Source organism: Nipponia nippon, unplaced genomic scaffold, assembly GCF_047370975.1.
Source record: "Nipponia nippon isolate SJK-2023a ecotype South Korea unplaced genomic scaffold, ASM4737097v1 scaffold_5, whole genome shotgun sequence".
Classification (NCBI taxonomy): domain Eukaryota; kingdom Metazoa; phylum Chordata; class Aves; order Pelecaniformes; family Threskiornithidae; genus Nipponia; species Nipponia nippon.
This window is the reverse complement of record NW_028262369.1, coordinates 21,941,945-21,957,622: the sequence shown is the minus strand read 5'-3', so window position 1 is coordinate 21,957,622 and position 15,678 is coordinate 21,941,945. Positions and strand designations below refer to the sequence as shown.

Below are 15,678 nucleotides of genomic sequence, written 5' to 3'. Positions count from 1 at the left end.
AGTGCAGGCAGTGCGTTTCTGCAGCGCTGAGCAAAGGGCCAGACCTGGGACCTTCATGTAGCAACAGGATGGCTGGGAGGTCAGCAGAGCTGGCGAAAGGTCCCACGTGAGACAGAGCAAGGCAGGAGACCGAGGGAGCGGATTGCTGAAAATGGGAATGGGGCCACATGAGCATGGGGACAGCACAGAGCTGAGGGAAAATGGAGCTGAAAGGCCCCTGGCACTGCGCTGTGGGGCTCATGGTGTAGGAGCAGCAGTGGTGGCCAGGACCACCCGGTGGGCAGCCCCCCACACTGCCCCAGGAAGGGCCTTGGCCAGCTGCCGGCCCCTTCTGCAGTGACGGGGCTTAGTCATCTCTCACTGACACCGTTTGATGTTTGGTCTCATTCCCAAAAACTTAAATTAAACAACTTGGTGCTCTTACGTGCAGGAAACATGTCTCCGGCTGGCTAAGAATGTCCTCCTGCGGTGGCAGCTCCCACTGAACTGCAGGCAGGTCTTGAGTGGCCATCTCCTAAACCCCTGCATGTTAACCCAGTGCTCTCCAACCTGCCTCAAACCACCAAGCAGCTAAAACCCATGTCCCCAGATAACATTTGGGGCCGAGGGTCTGCCAGCATGGGGAGAAGAGCTGAGCCCCCCCGGATGAGCCTGACACAGCTCCTGGGCCCCCTGTCTCTGTGATGCTGAATGCGGAGGGGATTGCAAGCATCAGCCTGGCGAATTATGAAAGTCAGGATGAAAGGGCAGGGGGGGAGCAAAACGCCCCAGACGCTTTTTGGCAGGCAATGAAAGGAAGGTTTAGCAGCAGCTGCCAGCTGGGAGCTGGCGGAGGGACAACTGTGAGTCCGACTCCATCCCGGGCTCCCCAGGACGGCAGCCACAGTGCATCCCCAGCACAGCCACTTTCTCTCTCCTCACTGCAAAGCAGGAGGGACCCATGTGCCTCCGAGGCATCCTTCCTGCTTCTCTGGGCAAAGCAAGGGAAGGAAAACTGCTTCCAGCTGGGAAACCTGCAGGGAAAATGCAGTTTTAGAGCCTCGCCTGCCGTCATTACCAGTGCGGGTCAGGGAGCTGCTGCTACTGAGGAGAGAGAAAAGAGGCTTCAGCTGCTTTTCAGTTGCCTTCAAGACAGATTTAGCTCTGTGGCCGGCCACAGATGGGGCTGCGTGGCCAGACTGCCTGTGAGATACAATCAGATCTCGCAGTGAAGCCGGAGACTTTAGTTGCTAATAGAGATACAGCAAATTAACCGAACTTAATTCGGAGGGTCACCACACAATGCTTCCACCTGTTTTGCTGTGGTTCTGCCATCTGCCACCCCTCTACCTGATGCAAAAGAGGCTTTTTTCCCTTTCTCCTGACGCCGTGGGCTTCGTTAAGTCGTGTCGTATCTCATCAGGGCTGCAGCGGCAGGACAATGGGCAGTGAGAGCTGAGCTGAGGGAACATATGCAAACTTTTGGAAGCTTTCCTTGCCAGAGCCAGTGCAACCAAGGGGCTACTCAAACCACTCTCTATATTCTGCTACGGAAAACAGTTTCATATGCAGATCTTGTTTTCCAAATGGCTAATTAAGTGATTCTGCAAGCAGCGTATTGAATGTTGCTCTGCATCTCTCAGCTGCGCTCACTGGCACGCTGCACCATGCTTCAGCAAACACCGCCTTGGAAAAGCGGCTGCTGCTGTTTACGAGCCGAAGGAAAACGCTAACACAAGCAAACCTTTAAAGCACACACTGCCAAAAGCTCCGCGAGGGACCGTCAAGGGTCCCGTCTGCAGCCCCAGTCTGCTGGAGCTAGTGGGACCGTGCCAGCTCACAGCCCAGGTTGGGCAAGCGTTTTGGCACTCACCACGGGAGGATGGAGGCCTTTAGGTGTGACAGCTGAGAAAGCATGATCTTTGACACAGCCCCCATTAGAAGAAATCCTCCCCGGAGGTCTCCCAGGCTGAGACAGGCCATATGGCAGCAAAAGTAAGTTCCCGGAGAAACCCCAAGTTCAACCCCGCGCTTGGAAACCCTGCTGAGGGGCTGGCCAGGGCGAGATGCTGCCCACCCCCTGGCAGCCAGCTGGCCTGGCGGGGCTGGGGGAGTAGGTCTCCCCCACTGGGCTCAAACACCCACGGTTTAGCTAAGTCAGCATCAGAAAAGCAAGCTTGAGCACCCAGTTGCAGAGCGGTCTTATGGCTCTGGCTGACATGAAGCATTGCTCTACCATAGCAGCGGTCGAGAAGAGTCCAGCACGGCTCCCCCCATCAGGGATATTTGCAGGTGCAAGGACTGGCAGGCATCATTTGCAACATCACTGCCACCAGCAACACACTATGCCTTTGGTCAGCACGCGCAGGCTCTGGGGCAGGAGCCTGCCAGCCGGTGAAGCACGGCCTGGTGCGCTGGTGGCTCTGCTGAAACACCACCGTCCCCGCTGCCGGTGCAGTAAGTCAGGATAACTCTGTGACTTCGGACTATCGCAGGCTTCAGACTGCGCTCAGGAAAGGTATTTCTTGCAAGTATTAGCACAGGCTGCAATGCCTGTGACTCACCAGCAAATTATAATGTGGCCTAGCAGAAGACAAATTGGAGAGAGGGAACAGATCACTCCTTACAGCAGAAGGATGCACGCTGAGCTGCAGCTGTCGGACATACCAGCCGTGCGCCGGAGCTGCTGCTTGCCTTTCCTTACTGCTCACGTCGGGAAAGGTGCTGGTCACTGTGCTGCTGCTGCCCCCCCAGCCCAAGGTGCAGGCAGTGTCCTGGCGGCCGTCGGGCTGCACAGCCTGCAGCACTGGCCCGCGTAGGAGGGTGATGTGGCTACCCAGCAGCTGGGCGTCAACATCACCTGCACGCGGGACCTTGCACCGGACCAAACACAGCGGCAGCCGCGGTGCTGATCCGCGCGGCAAGCACGCGCCGTGCCAGCCCCGGCTAACCTGTGAGCTGGGGGCCAGAGCTGCTGAGGCTGCCTCCAAAGTTTGGGGTTTCTCAACAGGCCGCCCTACCTTTCCCAGCCAGCAAGGCTGGAAGTGAAACTACACTGTTTACTACACACAGAGCACGTATTTCAAGATTCTGCTGCCTTATTTGCCTCCTCTGGGTCTAACACCGGTGTCCCGAGTAGTACAAGAGGTGGTGGGGTGTCCTCTAAGGCAAGGCTTGGGGTAACCCCCACCCCGGGCAGGGATCGGATGGAAAGGTCTTGCCCTGCTTCTGACCTCCCCCATGCAGGACAAGGGGGAGCTAATTCAAAACCAACAAAAGATACCACAGCAGACGCACGGAGCAGAAACCATGTCCCAGGAGACGCCGCAGATGTGAAAGCCAGAGCCTGTGTGAAGGAAACTGTGAGCTCCTGGAAGGACAGTGGCACGTGGGGGCAGCAGCCCCCCTGCTCGTGTCCCCAGCATTGCAGATGCTCCCCAGGGCTGTGGGCTAAATCACATTGTGCAACTCCGGACAGGCGCTGTCTGCAGCCCGCGGGTCCCTCCCACCTCCCCAGCTGACTCTTGGCATAAACGCAGCTACGTCGGCGCTGTCATGAACTGCAAAATGCTGCTCGTAGCATTATGCCGAGGGATTGCCGTATCACATTTCTGGTGAAAACCGTGCGTCAAAATATTGTTTGCTTTCACTGCTGCCAGTGCTACAGACTGTACCAGATATTTCACAATATTGTGTGCTGAGGTTTTAAAGAGCTAGTGAGGTTATTTCCTGAGCGTGCCGGCGTTCACTCGAAGGGGAACAGCAAGAGTGCACTCTTTGTGGTTGCAGGGAAGACGGACAACTTCATCCTAGCTGTGAATTTAAAGGGAAACATGTGGTCTTTGGAGGCCCGACAGGTGACGGCGCCAGGCTGCCCTGACAATGCCCCGGTTCGGAAAGATGTTCGCAGCTTTGCCAGGCCAAGCTCTGCCCCGCGCTACTGACTGCAAAGCCAGAGCGAGATGCACGACCTCTGCAGCGAGGACGTACCTGGCCCTCGCTTAACGCGTGACCTGGCGGTGCTCCCGCGGCTTCTCTCCGAGGGTACAGCCCGTGCTCCCAGCTGTTATCTCCAGGTATCACCATTAATCGGCGACGCCTGCCGCTGACTCAGGCGACGCAAACGGCAGGCAGCGAAGCACCTGCGTCGCAGCAGGAGTGGGCAAACTTCGCGTTGCTCGGCCCCGCCGGCACCGAGCCAGAGGCCTGGGGCTCGGCCTGGCCTAGCAAAATAAAACACAGGTGAGGCGTTTAAAACGGTGCATTCGCTCCGCACAGGCGCTGCCCATCGTGTGACACCCGGGCTGCTGCGCCGACCCGCGGCCCAGCTCTGCTCCCCAGCGCCGCAGGCAGGGGGGCACGGGCCGGCGCGCGCTCAGCCAGGGCTCACATCCGTGTTTCAGCTTTTTACGCTTTTGGGAACGAACGTGTGTCACCTCCGCACGCAGCCGGCGGCTGGACCGGCCCCGCCGAGCCCGGCCTTTGCCCGCTCCGCACCGGGACCGGCGCCTGCCCGTTCCTGCGGGGCGAACCAGCGCTCCCCGCGCACGCGCTGCCCGCAGCGGCCGCGCTCCGCTGCCCCGCGGCGCGTGCTGCCCGCACCCCCCGCCCCACTCTCTCCCCAGGCCACGCCCCTCCCTCCCCTCCCTTGGCCAATCAGCAGCCGGCGCCCCGCCGGTTCCCGTGGCGGCCCGGCCGGCCTGACCCCGCGCCCGCGCCGCGGCTGCCGGCCGGTCTCGGCGGCGGAGGGGGAGCGACCTCATTTGCATGAACCAATGGGAGGGAAGTATGCAAATTCGGCCGGCGCGGGTTGGCCGGTCGCGGGTCGGATAACGCCCGGGGGGCGCCTTTGTGCCGCAGAGGCGGCGGCGGCGCGGAGGGAGCGGAGCGGAGCGGAGTGGGGCGGGCGGCAGCGGCAGCACCGGCAGCGGCAGCACCGGCACCTCCGGCACCTCCCCGCGGCTGCACTATGACTCTGGAGGAGCTGCCTGGGGACCACCGCACCGCCGGGAGGTACGGTACGGGTACCGGGGCGCGGGGGCGCGGAGGGGTGTCGGCCCCGGGTGACTGGAGGCCTGTCTGTGCTTGTCCCGGCGGCAGGATGGAGCAGGCGGGGGACGCGCTGGAGGAGGTGCTGAGCAAGGCGCTGAGCCAGCGGAGCCTCACCCTCGGTGTCTACGAGGCCGCCAAGCTGCTCAACGTGTGAGTGACCCCCCCCCCCCCCCGCGATCCCCCGGTGTTTCCCCCCTCCCCGCCGGTGACCGCGGCTGTCCCCGCAGGGACCCGGACAACGTGGTGCTGTGCCTGCTGGCGGCCGACGAGGAGGAGGCGGGGGACGCGGCTCTGCAGATCCACTTCACGCTGATCCAGGCCTTCTGCTGCGAGAACGACATCAACATCCTGCGCGTCAGCAACCCAGCGCGGCTGGCCCAGCTCCTGCTGCCCGCCGCCGGCCCCGAGCCGCCCGCCGACCTCCACTGCGTCCTGGTGACGGTGAGCCGGGGCCGAGCGCCGCCGCCGCCCGCGCCTGGCAGCATTGCCCTGGCTTTCCCCGCGCCTTGCATCGCGCTGCGAGTGGGCGAGGACGCGCTCGTAGGCCTTGAGCCGGCGGCTCCGGCCGCCCCCCGTCCCCGGGGGAGGCGGGGTGCCGCAGGGGGACCCCCCGGTGCCGGGCGGCTCCCCCCGAAGCGGGCAGCCGGCGCGCTGCGGCAGCCCGGCTGCAGGGCATAACTCGTCTGTCCAGTAAGCAGTGATGAATGTGCAGAGCATGTCTTTTATCCTGCAAAGCCTGGAGCCGAGCACAGTTTCAAAATGTCATTTGGTAAAACCGGGACTGACCGCGCCTGGGCACGGCGGCGGCCCTCGCCTGGGCTCGGACCCGCGTCTGGCAAGCGGGCCGGCACGGAGAGGGTGCCACCGGACCCGCGAGGGCCCAAAGGAAACCTCCCCCCCCTTTTTTTTTGTCCTTCCTCCCCTTCTTTTTCCTTTTCCCACTGCCCTGGAGTCCAAGGCTGCAAAACTCCTCGCATGGGTCTGGCGTTGGTTTGTTTGTTTGCCTTAGTGGCAATTTAAGATGATTCATGCTCCTGGGTTTTCTGCTGTGCTTTTTCTTTTTTTTTTTCTTTCTTTGTGGGTTGTTTTTGCTTCTCTGTTACAACGCTCTCTCCTCTCTTTCCAGAACCCCCATGCCTCGCAGTGGAAGGATCCAGCGCTGAGTCAGCTGATGTGCTTCTGCCGGGAGAGTCGCTACATGGATCAGTGGGTGCCAGTGATTAACCTCCCCGAGCGGTGACCGCGCCGGGCCGAAAACGAACTGAACCGAATTGCACTGAAGTTTTGCAATACTTTTAGCAGTTGCTCAGGAAGTAACTCCCTGCCCTGGCACAAGGATTACAGGGGAGGGGGGAGGGGAAAAAAAAAAAACCAACAACAACAACAACAAAAAAAAAAAGATAAAACTGATGTCAAGGGGGTAGGCTGAAGTTGAACCGCATCTTGTGTGGGACTGAAGGAAAGTGACTCCGAAGCAATGGGGATGAGCGTGGAAGCGAAGGGAAGAGCAGCGCCTGCGTTGCCGGAGGAGCGAGCCCTGCCTGGGGTGCCACACAGCCGGGTTACTCGCCGAAAACGCCCAACACCCTTCACGGTTTTTTAAAGTGCAACTTAGAGTTTCTGGTTTAAATACTTACAGAGCAGAAAAGTTAATCAAAACATTTTACAAACAATTTTATTGTATTTTTGGGATGTTAATTCTCAAGTTTTTATGCTAAGATATATAATAAGTTATTTTATGATATTGATGAAAAAATTATTTATACTCTGAGGTTTGAGAACCAGAATGCCCTTAAGCAGTTGGTCTGCAACCACATATCTTTTAACAGTTGGCTGTTAAAAGCAGCTACATTAATATAATTGTTTGAAATTGGGTAGTGTTTTGTTTTTCGGGGTTTTGTTTTGTTTTTTGGGTTTTTTTGAAATAAAGTTTAAACTCCAACCCTTTGTACTGGGTGTTATTTTCTTACTCCGTTCATTAGTGTAGAGTCAAAAGGGGCTCATTTGGCAGCTGCTTCATTGTTCTGGCCATGGGCAAGGTCCTGTTGCACTGGTCCTGTGTGGGTTTATTCCTAGCTCCTGCCATGCCATTAAATGAAAAAGCAGCTGATGTGCTGCAGTAAATGGTGGAGATGTTATTTATTTTTCTTAAACAGAGTTTAAAAAAAAAAAAAAAAAAGGAAGCATTATTTTTGAGGCTCTGACACTCCTGCAGAGCCTGAGTCTTCTTGGAAGGTGGGGAAACCTGATTCCGTGTAGGAGGAAAGCTTGACCTGATGTTTCCTTTCCTGGGAAGGTGTCAGCCCAACCCTGTGCACCCCCAGCACTGCCTGTGCCCCCTAGGGTTAGGGGGTTTCTGTGCTGGGCTCCTCTTTTAATTACACTGGCACACAAAAAGCTGTACTCCTTGTGGCAGAAATCTCTCTCCAGGCCCCAAGAGAGCAGGAAAACAGCCTCCCTCACACCCACGCCGCTTGCTGCCAGCAAGAGCCCTGTGCCGCCTGTGCTTCCACCGCCGCGCTGCCTGCGGGAGGCCGCAGAGACGCCAGTGACCTACATCGGGGCTTCCCTAATTGCACGTCTGTGCCGCACCCCAGCGCGCTGCCTCGTGGTACCGGGCTTGGATGCTGCCACAGCCCTCGCGTGCGCCCCAGCAGTGGCAACGGGGGGGGTCACTTTGTCCCCAGCCCCAGCAGGATGGTTGCCCCGCTGCCGCTGGCGGCTGCCAGCCCAGCCAGGTGGCGAGCCCGGACCAGTTCTCCCGCTCTCCAGACGCACGGGACAGCACGCTCCGGCACGAGGCCGCCCGTCCCCATCCCGTGCGGTGCTGCAAGGCCACGTCACCTGCCCCGCAGTGGCCTCGTGCCGTCTCTGGCACGTAGCTCGGGACCGGGCAGGCACCGTCCTGGGCCCCTGGGGACATGGGATGGCTGCGGGAGTGAGACGGCGCAGGAGCAGCGCTGCCATCGGCCCATGGCAGCACGCAGGGGCTCCTGACCACGGACGCCTTGCGCGGGAGTTGCACTCGCTGCCCACCACAGCACGGGCCTGAGGGAAGAACACAGGGAGCCCCAGCAGCAGCCACCAACAAGGAGGTTGCGTCAGGCTCAGACACAGTAGCTGCACAAAATGGGAGTTTTCTGAACATAGTATTTTTAGCTTCATTACTATGGCATGCATTCAGCATCAGCATTTCAACAGCAAATACACTCCCAAGAGTTGATCTGTTGGCTCTCGCCTCCATTCGCACATAGTTAAAAAAATCCTCTTTCTGTTGCAAGTTACTTTAGCAGCACAAATGTAAGATATTGAAGAGAAAGTTTAACCACACCTAACACATGCAAATCCAGCTCTGGGGATCTTTTACCCTCCTTTGCTGTTGTACAACAGACTCTCTGTTGCCCTTCCCTAAGAGTGTAAAAGAGGGTGGGTGGCTCAATCACATTTTTGGAATTAAAGTTAATTGCAAACATTTGCAATTTCACTGAGCTCAACCTTGAGCAGAACCCCCTGAACTCCTGGCTTCTCCAGGCTACAAACTGTGTGGCCAGGACCCATGGGTGGCCCCGGGGACACATGGCCCAGCACACATGTGCACCCAAACGCTCTTTTTTCCCCCAAAACTAGCCAGCTCCGAGGAGGGGGGGGGTCCTGTCTGGCCACGTGCCAAGCCCTCCCAAAAACGCCCAGGCAAGAGAGGCCCCGACCCCGCGAGCAGCCGCAGCCAGAAACGGCAAAGCCGGACGGGAGCCCAGCAGCGCCCACCCACCAGGGAAGCACCAGCTGCTGGAGAGGCAGGAAGGGTGCCAGGAGAGGCGGGAAGGACGTACAACACGTACCGGAAAGGACGTTAATTCCGATAACCAGGCAAAAGGAGGAGTAAGTGGTAGCTCCATGCAGCGATGGGATGTCGTCCGATGCCAGAGCAGGGCCTGGAGAGCTGGACTTGAGATCCTGCTCTGCCCTCTGATCGCTGCACCCCTCATTTAAAATGGGCGCTGGTTTGGGGCTTAATTGCACTGCAGCCTCAAAACCAAACACCATCAAGACAAGAGCGACAAGTTCAAGCAAAATCTGATCATTTTTGGCAAAGCACAGCATGAGAAGCAGCCCAGCTGGCCTGCCGGCTCCCTGGGCAATGGCTGCGCCTCGCGCAGGGGACCGCAGCCCCCAGGGGGCCCTGGGGAGGGACACCTGCGCTTTGGGGATGGGGATGACAGGCCTGCACCCGGCACACTGAGCTAAGCCAAAAGAGGGATGGGTCAGGATTGCCCTGGGATAAAGGATGTGGAAAGTAAGGAAAAAAAAAGAAAAAAAAAATCACCTCCCCCCAACAGAACCAAGGCTTTACCAAGGGTCTTTAATAATAATCTAAACTTTTTTTTTTTTTTTTTTTTTAAATGAGGAACACCTAGCTTCTGTCCCTGCTCCAAGGCCGAGGTGTCCTGCAGCTCTCAGCCCTGCGGCCGTGCTCACCCAAATAAAACCCCCCCAATGCCCAGCCAAGAACAACTGTGAGCAGATCTTCCGCGATCTCCTTTTTTCCCCCTTTGAGCCCCATCGGTTTGATATGAACAGGTCCTACCTGAGACAAGACTTAAATACTACCTGCAGGCACGCTTGAGGGTCTCAGTAGGCACATCCTAGCCATCCCACCTGGGGGCTGCAGAAGACCGGTCCTGCTGTCACCCAATGCTATGGGGACAGCCAGGTTCTTTTGGGGACCCTTGGCAGATTAGGAGGGGTCAGGAGCAGGGGGTTCTGGTCACACCTGCACCAGGCCATTCCCATCCCAACCCCATCACCACCCTTCCCATGGAAACACCTAGCAATGCACCAGCACAGCAGCAGCGAGTCCAGCCTCTGCAGCTCACCAGCTCCAGGAGGCCAAGGAAAATGAATGATGATAAACTGAGAGCATAGAAAACAGACATGTTTCAGCAAGGGGCTATTTTAGCAAGAGTCAAGTCTCCAAGACACCAAACAGCCCTTCTCCCTTTAATGCAACACAGCATTAAGTCAAATTAGAAAAATACAGAGAAAAAACACAAACAACAAGCTGGCTGCTTAATTTATGGGGGAAAAAAAAGAATAAATACCCATTCTGGAGTAGTACTGTGTTCACTTGATATAAAAGAGAGGGGCAGCATGGTGATGCCGCGTGGCATGGCTGTGCCGCCCTGCCACACCACATCACCGTACCACCCCACCATGCTGCCTCTGTGGGTTTCCCCAAGCAGCTGTGGATGCAGATGGTCTCGTTTCTCCTTTTTCATTCTACTACAGCAGAGTCTGTATTTCCCCCGAATTTTACAATTCCTGTTCTTTCACGGGAGTATTTATAGCAAAAGAGCAAAGTGCAAATGTAACCACTTGAGCTTTCGCATGTCCCTATATATTGCATTTAAAAAATAAAGAGTTTACCGAAAATCTATATGCTAAACGTCATCAGAAGCAGGCAGTTGCGTGGTGCTGAGTTAGCTGATGATCTCAAGTCTTCTACCTAAAACTGAGAAAGCACCTGAAAAAAAACCTGGCATGGTGTTTTTAGTCCTATGCCTCTGATCACCAACGTGACCATGGCCACCTACAATCAATCCTTTTGCTCTTTGGATGTGTAAGCAAGTGTGAAATAGATGCTGGCATAAATCTTGCCCCAATGCTGCAAGGATGTCAAAATTGCATGGAAAAAGTTGGAAAATACACTTAGCCCAGCTGCTGGGCTGGGACAGAGCCACGGCCACAGCCAGGACACGCTCGACATTGGCTTGACAAATGCCAGTGTGTTCGTAGGAGACGAGTGACAGAGCGAGCCTGAGGAACGTGCCAGAAGCTCTTTGTTAGAAAGTACAGAGTTACATGCCGCTATGGACGCGGCGTGATGGGTGGGAATGACGGGAGGTGGCCAAGCTCCAGCTCAGGGCAGAGTGCCGGCAGGCCCCCACGGCTGGATCACCAACCAGTCCCTGCTGCAGGCTTTATTTAAGGGCAGACAATAGAGAAAAAGCCAGACAATCTCTGCAGCTACACAGGTGATTGGGGGGGGCAGGGGGGCCGGGAGCTCTAACAAAATAAAAATGCAGATTACTATGGGGACAACAGATTGATGGGAGAACAACATTCAGGCAACACCACGAGGTTATTTACCCTCCCCGTGCCCCACGTACCTGCCTGCACACTTCTGAGCACAGCTGGAGTTCTCTCAACAGGTACAGTCTTGCATACTCAAACTAAGTTAATTACTATTTTTAACATGATATAAAATGATAGACACAAACACAGTAAAAAAAAAATTAATGTGGATCTACATTATTGTTTTTTAAATTGTCACTAGAAAAATACTCTAATTATAAAAATAATTTGCATGTAAGCACAGAATAAGCAGTACAATTTTCTATCAGTCTTGTATGTCGATTTTTGAACTCTGTTAAAGAGGCTTGTTAAACAAATTATAATTTCTCAATATATATCAATAGTGTGTATATAATTTAATATAGAAATGACAAATATGCAACGTAAGACAGTAAATTACAAGTGGTTAATAAATTCTGTAAATATCACTACAGAAACGCACGGTTATGGCAGATCACAACTTCAGCCTCTGAACCACCAGCTACAAAGACAGACATTTGTAGCCACCTGAAGTCAGTATTATTTTCAATCCCTTCAGTTTTCCGTGAATATGCAATGTTTGTATAAATATACTACTAAAGTTTATATATATATATATACACACGCACACACAGAGAAAGACTTTTTTATTATGTGTATATATAAAATCACTTGATGGAAAGGCCCTCCAATTATATCTGCATAACTACAATCTGGATATAATTTGGCATTTTTCCCCTTTAAAAATGAATTTAAAAGAGTCAAATTCTGACTCCCTGCACAAAATATAACTGGGACTTCAAGTGACAGAACCATGCCTCCAGCTCAGCACAAAGCCAGGGCAGTACTAGCTCAGAGTCTTTGATTCTTTTGACAGGGTTTTTTTAGACTAACACAGATTTTTAATTAGAGAAGATAATTCAGAGAAGCAGAATCAAAGCTGAAAATTCTGCTTTTTCAACTCCTCTTAAAAAGCAGGAAAAGAAATCCGCAGATCTCTGATTCTTGACACTTCAGATTTTACACTTAAAAAACCTCTGTCAAGAGAAGCCAACGTAAGGAAGGATGCAGGCATGGCTCCCTGGAGTTCACCAGAAGCTGCTACAATAATTTTTCAACGTAGCTTTTGCTAGATAATGCACTTCGAAATGTGTCTGTGCATAAACACACGCTACCAACACAGGTACACCTCCCCCTCCCCGCATACATAATTTAAAAAAATGTAAAACCAGTGATGTTCAATCACGTTTCTACACCTTTGCCTCTGCTCTGTCAGCAAAGCTCAGGCAACTTTGGTCTTGTTTGTGTAACTTGAAAAGTGAAACTGGGACCTGATCCTGCAGAGGACAAGACCCCTGGCTCGCCCTGTCCGTCCCACCTCGGGGACGCCGGCGCAGCGCTTGCAGGCTCGATGCCCGAGATCCCATTCCTTTGGACAAGAAAGAAGTTAATTCAGTTTGAAACCTTGCTTCCTAATAAAGATAGGGAACAGAAAAAATGCTTTAGAAAGCTTAAGAAATCGTTTATACGCTTGGTAAAAGAACGGCCGCTCTTACACAGTTAATAGCTGGTACCTTACAGAGTATTTGCCTATACGCCCGCCAGTGGCTGGCTTTGCCCAGGAGGGCTACGGAGGAGCTGCTGCTCTCCTATAACAAAATGCAGGTCTTCTTGTCCTTGAAAGGGTTCTCAGAAGCAGGTATGCCCATTAGCAACGGATCTTTCTTTGCATGTTCTTCACAGTAGAGCATTAGGTCTGCCGATGCTTTTGACACCTGCAGAAAACAGCGGGGAAAAAAACAAACAAACAAACGTAAAATGGTATTTCTCTGTAACTAGTAACATGATCAAACATGCTGAGAGCTGCTGACAGGTGCAAAGTCCCTGCGTGCGACGGGAGAGGTGCTCAGACATCAACACGCTCTCTGGGGCCCAGCCTCCTGCGAAGACATGCTGCCGCTGGCTCGCTCCGGCTTTATCTGCAGGGAGGAGAAAAGGATGGACCCCGGTGCTCTGTGGGGTTAGTTTGCGACACCAGGCAAAAGTACCGCTCGGCTGCTACACGGCTTCTACAGAAGACTAAAAACAAACAGGAGAAGGTTCAAAATAATACAGTAGGCTCGTAATGAGGAACTTCTCATCTATAAATTTGGGGACAGTAAACAGAAGTGTCCTCAGATGACTAGTCGTTTCAGGAACCCAGTGCAGGGTCTTTCCTCGCACAGCCCCGCTCCTGACCCCCGCCACCTGAGGAAGGGCACTGCTGCTCCGTCAATCTGGACATTTGTTCTACTGGCCTTCAAAAGGGGCTGGGCAGCAATTCAAGCAGCCTGACAAAGGGCCAGTTGCCGAAAATGTAATATTGCCGAAAGGCAACATTACTGGTGTAGCCAATATCCTATCCCTGCTAGCTGGAAAAAAAGTTTGGCTTCTTTCCTGCCTTAAGTTAAAGGAATCCAGTTTCTGCTACCTTCTTTTTTTTTTTTTTTTTTTTTTTTTTTTTTTTTTCTTTTTTTTTTCTTTTTTTTTTCTTTTTTTTTTTAATAATGTCCCTACACATTCACCTTCCTTGCAGACGTAGTATTCAGCCAGCTGAAGAGTAGAACAAAATCAATTAACACAACATGCATGAAACTGGAAACTGATACCTGCCTTCTGTTTCACACATTTGATTTGCACTTCGTATTTTGCTTTGGTTCTCCTACAAGTCCATAAACATGGAGCTACCTGAGGATACTGCTGGTAAGTGGCCACAAGAATTAGATTTATTCAGATTTGTTGGGCTGAAACGTAAATGTCATGTTCAGAGATGGGGGGGGGCGGGAAATGAACTATGGGCACACACATGCACACACACACTCCCTTATCTTATCACCCTACATCTGGAAGGGGGAAAACAAACAGGAAAAAAAGAGGGGTGAAGAAGGATGTGCTCTCACCTTTATTCTTTCTATTGAGGCTTCTATTCTTAACTGCTGGACAGTCCTTCGGGCCTGGGCTATGTTGTTGGTTGTGCTAGCTGTTTTGCCAGACATTTTCGGTGAAGCTCTGTTTTGAAAGACAGCGGGTTATTTTTCCAGGAGGTGGCACAGCATGTTAAACTGCTTTTACACAGAGGCAACTGTGACACGCTGCAAAAAGTGCCTTTTTTTTTTATTATTATTTCACACAACAGGACTTGTCAGCTGAGAAGCAGCTCAGCAAACGATGCTCTGCAACCAAAATACCCCCCAGAAAAAAATGGATTGAGCTCTTGTGCATCCTATTCCTTCACTCTTTCCTGTGTTAATAGGTGATACGGGTTTATCGACTCGTACTTTTCCCAAGCCGGAGGGCAGCCAGCACCGCACTGTGTGCCCACCCCTATGCCTGCCATTTGCACAGGGGCTGGATGCAACATGGTCAGTCCCTGCACCAGCCGCTGCCCTGCGGTGGGACGGATCCTGCTGCATGGGAAGGGCCGGTTGCCCCAGGTGGGGCCGGGAGGGAGGAGAGCTGCCGCCCGCCTGCCCGAGCACTGGGGACGAGGAGTGTCCTCTCCTCTCCCTCTCGCAAGCAGAAGAGGATTTCATGGCCAGTTACTGCCCCTCTGTTGAGCCCGCTGCAGCGAGGAGGATGGGCAGAGGCGCGGACACATCGGCCGTGCCGGCCTGGCCTCTCCGCTTCCTCCAGCTCGCTCCGGACAGGCTGCATTGCAGGTCTGTGGCAGCCCAGCAGCAGCTTTACGACACGTCAGAGGAAAAGGAAAACAAGAAGGCAAAGTTCAGAGATGCATTCCCGGCTGCTGTCTGCTCCCATGTGGCCATATATGGGGGGATGGCGGAAAAAAAACAAGCAGCTCCGGGACTTTCCTTCTCTGGGTAAGAATGCAAAGCATCAATCCTGACATGGGGCCGGCGGTTGGATGGTGTCCAGCGAGAAGGGAGGATGCTCTGCACCAGGCTCAGCTGGCCAGTCCGGCAGCAATTCAAGCACAGCTTTTGCAGCTTGAGCCCTCACTTGCAGCTACCCGCGGGATGCCCACAAGCGGCACGAAGGCAGCACGTGCTGCCAGCTTACGGGCCCAGTCCATGCCAGGATGCCATGTGCTTCCCTGCGAGCTGGCACAGGGAAGAAGACATGCTCCCGACACCACCAAAGAGCAAGGAGTGAACTAGGATTGTACGTGGGCAACCCTATCCAGACAAGGAAGACAGCCTGCATGCCAGCTCTGACTCAAGACCAGGTCCAAGAGGACAGGCAGCACCAGTAAACAGTTAAGGGTTAGTTTTGCTGATGCTGGTACTGCTGTCCCTGAGCAGCTTTGCTGCAGGCACTCTGCAACAAAGACCTGAATGAGGTTCCTTCATTACGTCTAAAAAAGTATGCTTAATTGCGCGCTGTAAGTCAGTGCTCCACTGGCATTTACACTACTCGGGATCTGGAGGTCTTAACCTCCGGGTGGTCCCAGAAAACCTCAGGCTCTTCAGCTGTACATAACTCATATGGCATGTTTGAGCCTGCCCTGGCTTATTGGACCACCACGAGCTGTCCCTT

The 15,678-nt window shown here is 53.9% G+C and overlaps 2 protein-coding genes across 2 annotated transcripts in view; one reads left to right on the top strand and one right to left on the bottom strand.

The window, feature by feature from the left end:
- Positions 1-4,811: 4,811 nt before the first annotated feature.
- On the top strand, positions 4,812-6,978 carry GADD45A (growth arrest and DNA damage inducible alpha). The gene is made up of 4 exons (XM_087732239.1): positions 4,812-4,992; positions 5,080-5,181; positions 5,259-5,472; positions 6,158-6,978. The coding sequence occupies exons 1-4, from the start codon at positions 4,949-4,951 to the stop codon at positions 6,269-6,271; spliced, it is 474 nt and encodes a 157-aa protein (XP_087588365.1). The 5' UTR covers positions 4,812-4,948; the 3' UTR covers positions 6,272-6,978.
- A 3,038-nt stretch (positions 6,979-10,016) lies between these two features.
- GNG12 (G protein subunit gamma 12) overlaps positions 10,017-15,678 on the bottom strand; it is a 29,567-nt gene continuing 23,905 nt past the window's right edge. Inside the window, exons 4-5 of the mRNA XM_087731807.1 lie at positions 14,082-14,190; positions 10,017-12,917 (exon numbers count right to left, since the gene is read on the bottom strand). Of these exons, the coding sequence (XP_087587933.1) occupies positions 12,792-12,917; positions 14,082-14,190 (235 nt within the window). The 3' untranslated portion in view covers positions 10,017-12,791. The remainder of the gene's footprint in view (positions 12,918-14,081; positions 14,191-15,678) is intronic.